General features: G+C 38.8%; 1 protein-coding gene across 1 annotated transcript; it reads right to left on the bottom strand.

Annotated features, from left to right (window-relative positions):
- Positions 1-1528: 1528 nt before the first annotated feature.
- Positions 1529-8343, bottom strand: LOC108635272 (UDP-glucuronosyltransferase 2B31-like; the record flags this gene model as incomplete). Its single annotated transcript, XM_018045490.1, has 3 exons — positions 1529-1748; positions 2608-2695; positions 8211-8343. Coding segments are annotated over 3 exons (441 nt in total), but the record flags the coding sequence as incomplete, so codon positions are not given.
- Between the last annotated feature and the right edge of the window lie 395 nt (positions 8344-8738).

Genomic DNA, 8738 nt, shown 5'->3' with positions numbered 1-8738 from the left:
ATGAGATCTAATTAAAATTAAAAGCTTCTGCACAACAAAGGAAAGTATAAGCAAGGTGAAAAGACAGCCTTCTGAATGGGAGAAAATAATAGCAAATGAAGCAACTGACAAACAATTAATCTCAAAAATATGCAAACAACTTATGCAGCTCCATTCCAGAAAAATAAACGACCCGGTCAAAAAATGGGCTAAAGAATTAAGTAGACATTTCTCCAAAGAAGACATATGGATGGCTAACAAACACATGAAAAGATGCTCAGCATCACTCATTATTAGAGAAATGCAAATCAAAACCACAATGAGGTACAACTTCACACCAGTCAGAATGTCTGGGATCCAAAAGTCTGCAAGCAATAAATGCTGGAGAGGGTGTGGAGAAAAGGGAACCCTCCTACACTGTTGGTGGGAATGCAAACTAGTACAGCCACTATGGAGAACAGTGTGGAGATTCCTTAAAAAATTGCAAATAGAACTGCCTTATGACCCAGCAATCCCACTTCTGGGCATACACACCGAGGAAACCAGAATTGAAAGAGACACATGTACCCCAATGTTCATCGCAGCACTGTTTATAATAGCCAGGACATGGAAACAACCTAGATGTCCATCAGCAGATGAATGGATAAGAAAGCTGTGGTTCATATACACAATGGAGTATTACTCAGCCATTAAAAAGAATGCATTTGAATCAGTTCTGATGAGATGGATAAAACTGGAGCCGATTATACAGAGTGAAGTAAGCCAGAAAGAAAAATACCAATACGGTATACTAACACATATATATGGAATTTAGAAAGATGGCAATGACGACCCTGTATGTAAGACAGCAAAAAAGACACAGATGTGTATAACAGACTTTTGGACTCAGACGGAGAGGGAGAGGGTGGGATGATTTGGGGGAATGGCATTGTAACGTGTACTGTCATGTAAGAATCGAATCGCCAGTCTATGTCCGACGCAGGATACAGCATGCTTGGGGCTGGTGCATGGTGATGACCTAGAGAGATGTTATGGGGAGGGAGGTGGGTGAGGGGTTCATGTTTGGGAACACATGTACACCCGTGGTGGATTCATGTCAATGTATGGCAAAACCAATACAGTATTGTAAAGTAAAATAAAGTAAAAATAAAAATTAAAAAAAAAAAACATTTGAGAAGTTCATATGCTGAAAGAGTAAATTGGGCAGATGAGTATCCATATTGTTCATGGTTCCCTACAATAACTTTGTTCTCAATGCTTCTGAATCCATTAGAATTTCAATGGTTCTTCTCATTCTAATGATTAAGTTTTCAAAACTTCTCCACCGTCTTTAAAATGCTGACAAACCTTTTCCATAAAACCATGAAAAAAAACTTAATGTGACATTCACAACCCGTTATTTTTGTCTGTTTTCAAAACATTGAGCAAATCTTACACCTCATTGTGCTTATGTGGAGACTCATGGCTGCCTCCCTCGCCTTCAGATGAGAACTTCTCTAGAAAGATTGCCTAGTAAAGAAAAAAAAAAAAAATATATATATATACTCACGAAGGATTATTAATGACTTCCTTCAATGCGTCTAGCAAATCTCTTGTTGACATTGTTTCCAAGTCCAACCTGACAGCTGTTCCCTTGGATTTCATTCGAGCGATGTTATCAGCTTGATCACCAAACAAAGGAGTGCCCACCATAGGGATCCCATGATAGATGGCCTCATAAACACCATTGCTTCCACCATGAGTTATAAAGGCTTTGGTTTTTGGATGGCCTAGGATTGAGTGAATTTCAGGAAGATTATTAATTATAACAGAATAAAAGAGAAATGGGTATTATAAGGCACTGGAAGAAGCAGTATCTTTTAGATAACATTATTATGTATATTGAAAGTGCTTTTAACTTGCTTTCAGAACTCAGGGAAGAAACAGCTATGTCTGCTGAAGGGGTAAATGAAGATTTTGTGAAAGAAGAGCTGAGTCACTTGAACATCACAAATGAATCCAGGAATTGGCAGGTGAACAACTTGAAAGACCATTCTGGGTGAAAGAAACCACATGTGCAAAGAAAGAGGAGGGCATGCCAGAATTTATTCACCTAAAGATATAGTGAAGTCATTTAGTTTGATAGGAATGGTGTCAGGGGAAAAGAAGGATAATGGTAGTGGCACTGGAACCAGGGGAAGGAAAAGCTAAATTTTATCATGAAGTGTGTTATTGCTTCACAAAAATGATTGTGCATTTTTTTAATAGGAAATTGAGAGTCATTGGTAATGGCAGAAGAGTTCTTATTTTTAGTAGCATTTAACATACCTCTACAGAATGGAAATGATAAGTATAAGGAAAGAATTCAGAGACAGAACAACAATCCAGGAAATTATTGAAAAGTTCACTGTGAGAAGTAATTACAGCTGAAGTAAAGATTCTGGCTGTGAGGGACGTGACTATGTAGAATAAACTGACATCTGTTATGTGTTCTCCTTTTTTTCTCATAGCAAAGAAAATTATAATAAAGTAGTAAAGTTTTCCTTTTCAGTGTTTTAATAATTGCTTTGCAAGTGTGTTTCCTGTTGAAGCACTCTCACTCTGCTCAGCTGTTACTCATGTTTTCATATTGGTTGTGACAAGTCTCACCAAGAAGGTCATTCTGGGGAAGCCATTTATACAACCGGGTGTTGGGTCCTAAGTTATCTGGTTTTTTGCCATCATATCTCCATAGCACCTGTTAAAAGTAAAGGAAATACTTTATTTTATGAGTTGAACTTCAAAGTTATACTAATACTTTCTAAATTGAATAAGATACATATAATTACATGCCTTCCATATGACATGTAAGGAAATGAAGACATATGAAGTAATGGTAACTAGTAATACAAAGACATAAATAGGAATACCTACGTTTGATGTATTAATTATGTTCGCATGATGGCAGAGACAAGTGAGATTTTCAAAGAACAATTCAAATATTAAAAAAAAAAAAAACAACTGCTTTGTTGTTGCTTTACAGTCACTAAGTTGTGTCCAACTCTTTGCACTCCATGGAGTGCAGCATGCTAAGCTTCCCTGTCCTTCACTATCTCTCAGAAGTTGCTCATATTCATATCCATTGATTCGGTGTTGCTATCCAAGCAACACATCCTCTGTCACTCCCTTTCCTCCTGCTCTTAATCTTTCTCAGCATCAAGGTCTTTTTCAATGAGTCATCTCTTTGCATCAGGTGGCCAAGAGTATTGGAGCTTCAGCTTCAGCATCAGTCCTTCCAATGAATATTCAAAGTTAATTAACTTAGGATTGACCAGTTAGATCCTGCTGTCCAGAGGACTCTCAAGAGTCTTCTCCAACACCACAATTCAAAAGCATCAATTTTTTGGCACTCAGCCTTCTTTATGGTCTAACTCTCACATCCATACATGACTACTGAAAAACCATAGCTTTGACTATATGGACTTGTCCAGGCAAGTGCTGTCTTTGCTTTTTAATGCACTGTCTAGACTTGTCATAGCTTTTCTTTCATGGATAGGTGGTTTTATTTCTAATACAATAAGTCAGTGACAGATCACACATAAGCTGCATATTCGTTTGCTTTCTTTATATGCTAGGGCTCATTTTCAAATTCAATATTCACTGATTTATTTTTGACTGCTATAAAAGAGTTTACTTATATCAAGTAGTTAAAATGGGAAATTATTTTATTAGATTTTACACATTTTGATTACAAAGAAGAAAACATATGCAGTCAATCACCTAAATTAAATATTTTGGCTTATTTATAATTTATTAATCCCCTTCATAGATCACAGCCTTGTCATGCTAAAGTGGCTTGTGTAACTCAATGAAGCTATGAGCCATGCTCTGCACGGCTACCCAAGGGCAGATGGGTCATAGCGGAGTGTTCTGACAAACGGCGTTCCACTGGAGGAGGGAATGGACAACGACTACAGTATTTATGCCATAAGAACCACATGAACGATATGGAAAGACAAAATATATGACACTAGAAGATGAGTTCTCCAGGTCAGAAGGTGTCCAATATGCTGTGGAGGAAGAGTGGAGGGCAATTACTAATAGTTCCAGAAAGAATGAAGTGACTGGGCCAATGAAGAAATGATGCTTAGTTGTGGATGTGTCTGGTGGTGAAAGTCTGATGCTGTAAATAACATAGGATCCTGGAATGTGAGGCCAATGAAATCAAGGTATTTGGACATGGTCAAGCAGGATATGGCAAGAGTAAATATCAACATCTTAGGAATCCATGACCTAAAATGGTCAAGTTCAATGAATTTAATTCAGGTGACTATTATATCTACTACTGTGGTTAAGAATCCCTTAGAACAAATGGAGTAGCCTCACAGTTAACAAACAGGTCTGAAATGCAGTGCTTGGGTGCAATCTCAAAAACCACAGAATGATCTTGGTTCATTTCCAAGGTAAACCATTCAACATCACAGCAATCCAAGTCTGTGCCCCAACCACTAATGCTGAAGACGCTTAAGTCGATTGATTTCAGCAAGACCTACAAGACCTTCTAGAATTAACAGTGAAAAAAAAAATGAAGAAGAAGTCTTTTCATCATGGGGATAGGAATGTAAAAGTAAGAAGTCAAGAGATACCTAGGATAAGAGGCAAGTTTGGCCTTGTAGTACTAAAAGAAGCAGGCAAAAGCTAACAGATTTTAGTTCAGAGAACACACTGGTCATAGTAAACATCTTTTTCCAACAACTGATGAGTCTATACATGGACATCACCAGATGGTCAATACTGAAATCAGATTGATTATATTCTTTACAGCCAAAGATAGACGCTCTATACAGTCAGCGAAACAAGGACTGGAGTTGACAGTGGTTCCGATCATGAGCACCTGAGTGCAAAATTCAGATTTGAATTGAAGAAAGACTTAAGTTGAAAGTGGGGAAAACCGCTAAGCCATTCAGGTATGACCGAAATCAAGTCCCATTTAATTACACAGTGGAGGTGATGAATAGATTCAAGGGTTTATATCTGATATACAGAGTGCCTGAAGAACTGTGGATAGAGGTGTGTAACATTGCACAGTGTGCAGCGATCAAAACCATCCCTAAGAAAAGGAAATGCCAGAAGGCAAAGTGGTTATCTGAGGAGGCTTTATAAATAGTTGAGAAAAGAAAGAGAGTGAAAGCCAAGGGGGAAAGGAAAAGAAAGATATACTCAACTGAGTGCAGAATTCCAGAGGATAGATAGGAGAGATAAGAAGGACTTCAATGAACAATGCAAAGAAATAGAGAAATCAATGGGATGTGAAAGACTAGAGATCTCTTCAAGTAAATTAGAGATCCCAAGGGATCATTTCATGCAAAGATGGGCACAATAAAGGACAGAAATGGTATGGACCTAACAGAAGCAGAAGATATTAAGAAGAGGTGGCAAGAATACACAGAAGAACTATACAAAAGAGGTCTTAGTAACCTGGATAACCATGATGGTGTGGTCACTCATCTAGAGCCACACATCTTGGAGTGTGACGAAAATGGGACCTTAGGAAGTATTACTGAGAAGAAAGCTAGTGGAATTTCAGCTGAAATATTTCAAATCCTAAAAGATGATACTGTTGAAGTGCTGCTCTCAATATGCCAGCAAATTTGGAAAACATAACAGTGGCCATAGGACTGGAAAAGATCAGTTTTCATTCCAAACCCAAGGATGGGTAATGCCAAAGAATGTTCAAACTACTGTAAAATTGTGTTCCTTTCACATGCTAGCAAGGTAATACTCAAAAGTCATTTATCTCGGCCTGAGCAGTACATGAACCAAGAACTTCCAGATGTGCAATCTGGGTTTAGAAAAGGCAGAGGAACCACAGATCAAATTGCCATCATTCATTAGATCGTAGAAAAAGCAAGAGAATTCCAGAAAAACATCTACTTCTTCTTCACTGACTATGTTAACCTTTGACTGTATGGATCAAAACAAACTGGAAAATTCTTAAAGAGCTGGAATACCAGACCTCCTTAACTGTCTCCTGAGAAACTTGTATGCAGGTTAAGAAGCAACAGTTAGAACCAGACATGAAACAACAGACTGGTTCAAGTGGGGAAAGGAGTACACAAAAGCTGTGCATTGTCACTCTGCTTACTTAACTTACATATGCACAGTGCATCATGTAAAATACTGGGCTGAGTGACTCACAAGCTGGAATCAAGCTTGCTGGGAGAAATATCAATAACCTCAGATATGTAGATGACATCACCCATATGGCAGAAAGTGAAGAGGAACTCAAAAGCCTCTTGATGAAGTGAAAGAGGAGAGTGAAAAAGTTGGCTTAAAGCTCAACATTCAGAAAACGAAGACCATGGCATCTGGTCCCATCAATTCATGGGAAATAGATGGGGAAACAGTGAAAAGAGTGTCAGACTTTATTTTTTTGAGCTCCAAAATCACTACAGATGGTGACTGCAGCCATGAAATTAAAAGACGCTTATTCCTTGGAAGGAAAGTTATGACCAACCTAGATAGCATATTCAAAAGCAGAGACATTACTTTGCCAACAAAGGTCCATCTAGTCAAGGCTATGGTTTTTCCAGTAGTCATGTATGGATGTGAGAGTTGGACTGTGAAGAAGGCTGAGCACCGAAGAATTGATGCTTTTGAACTGTGGTGATGGAGAAGTCTCTAGAGAGTCCCTTGGACTGCAAGGAGAGCCAACCAGTCCATTCTGAAGGAGATCAGCCCTGGATGTTCATTGGAAGGACTGATGCTAAAGCTGAAACTCCAGTACCTTGGCCACCTCATGAGAAGAGTTGACTCATTGGATAAGACTCTGATGCTGGGAGGGATTGGGGGCAGGAGGAAAAGGGGACGACAGAGGATGAGATGGTTGGATGATATCACCGGCTCCATGGACATGAGTTTTAGTGAACTCTGGGAGTTGGTGATGGACAGGGAGGCCTGGCGTGCTGCAATTCATGGGGTTGCAAAGAGTCAGACACGACTGAGTGACTGAACTGAACTGAAAGAGACTCTTAATGTGAGTGAAAGAGGAAAGTGAAAAAGCTGTCTTAAAACTCAACATTCAAAACAATACATTCATGACATCTGGTGCCATCACTTCATGGCAAATATATGGGGAAAATGTGGAAGCTGTGACATATTTTATGTTCTTGGGCTCCAAAAGCATTGTGGATGGTGACTGTAGCCATGAAATGAAAAGACACTTGCTTCTTGAAAGAAAACCTATGACAAATCTAGACAGAATATTAAAAGCAGAGACATCATTCTGCCTAAAAGAGGTCCATATAATCAAAGCTATATTTTTTCCAGTAATCACGTATGGATATGAGAGTTGGATAGTAAAGAAGGTTAGGTAAGGTAAGATAAGGTGAAGTCACTCAGTCATGTCCTACTCTTTGCGGCCCCACAGACTGTAGTCTACCAGGCTCCTGTATCCATGGGATTTTCCAGGCAAGAGTACTGGAGTGGGTTGCCATTTCCTTCTCCAGAGGATCTTCCCTACCCAGGGATTGAACCCAGGTCTCCTGCGTTGTAGGCATACGCTTTACCATCTGAGCCACCCAGGAAGTCCTTTAAAGAAGGTTAAGCGCTGAAGAGTTAATGCTTTTGAATTGTGGTGCTGGAGAAGATTCTTGAAAATCCCTTGGACTGCAAGGACATCAAACCAGTCAATCCTAAAGGAAACCAATCTTGAATATTCATTGGAAGTACTGATGTGGAAGCTCCAATACTCTGGCCACCTGGTAACTGTTTGGAAAGATCTTGATCTGGGAAAGGTTGAAGGCAAAAGGAGAAGGGCTGGCAGAGGATGACATGGTTAGATAGCATCACTAAATCAATCGACATGAATCGTGGCAAACCCTGGGTAATAGTGAAGGACAGGGGAGCCCAACATGCTATAGTCTGTGGGATTGCAATGATTCAGACGTCCTAATGACTAAGCAACAACAGCAGAATTTTTTAATAATGTTAATTAGTGCTGCGGAAGAAGTATGTTCTCTTAACTTGCAAATTATTAAGCCCTACTTCCAAAAACAATGAAAAGTGGAATTGTTTGACTTGAATCAATATTGCATGACTACATTTATTGTTAAAATTTAACTCCCGAGAGCATCTGTATGTGTGTTGTGTCCTCAGAAGTCCTTCAAAGAAAAGGAACAAGTGATAAAGTGATAGGAAATGTCTAAAATCATATCTTTACAGAGTTTCACAGACTTATTAAATAGTTGTCCATGATTAAGTATGGTATCTACCTTTTGTGGAATTTGAGCAAAGGCTGATGCAATCACCTCGGCTCTGTCTTCTGACATGTTACTGACCATTGACCCCAAAGAAAACACCACAATTCCATTTTCGCCAGAGCTCTGCACAAACTCTTCCATTTTCCTGTGAAAAAAGAATTTGCCCCATCACAAAACAGCAGCAACATAGCATACATTATTGAAGGGATTGCTACAAGCAACTGAAGAGAGAAAATCAGAAATTGTCTCGAGATTAGAGTAGAGATTTCTTACAAAAAATATTGTGATAAAGATACACATGGCATAAAATTTACTTTCTTAATTGTTCCTAAGGGTATAGTATAGTAGTGTTAAGTATACTCACATTGTGCAACCAATCTCCAGATCTTTTTCATCGGACAAAACTGGAAGTCTATGACCATTAAGAAACTCTAACTTTCCTCTTTCTCTAGCCTTTGGCAAGTTTCATTCTACTTTGTTTCTACAAATAGGATTAGTCTGGATACTTCTTATAAGTTTGAATTGTAGAGTATTTGTCTT

This window comes from Capra hircus, unplaced genomic scaffold (assembly GCF_001704415.2).
Source record: "Capra hircus breed San Clemente unplaced genomic scaffold, ASM170441v1, whole genome shotgun sequence".
Lineage (NCBI taxonomy): Eukaryota > Metazoa > Chordata > Mammalia > Artiodactyla > Bovidae > Capra > Capra hircus.
This window is presented reverse-complemented; position numbering and strand designations above follow the sequence as displayed.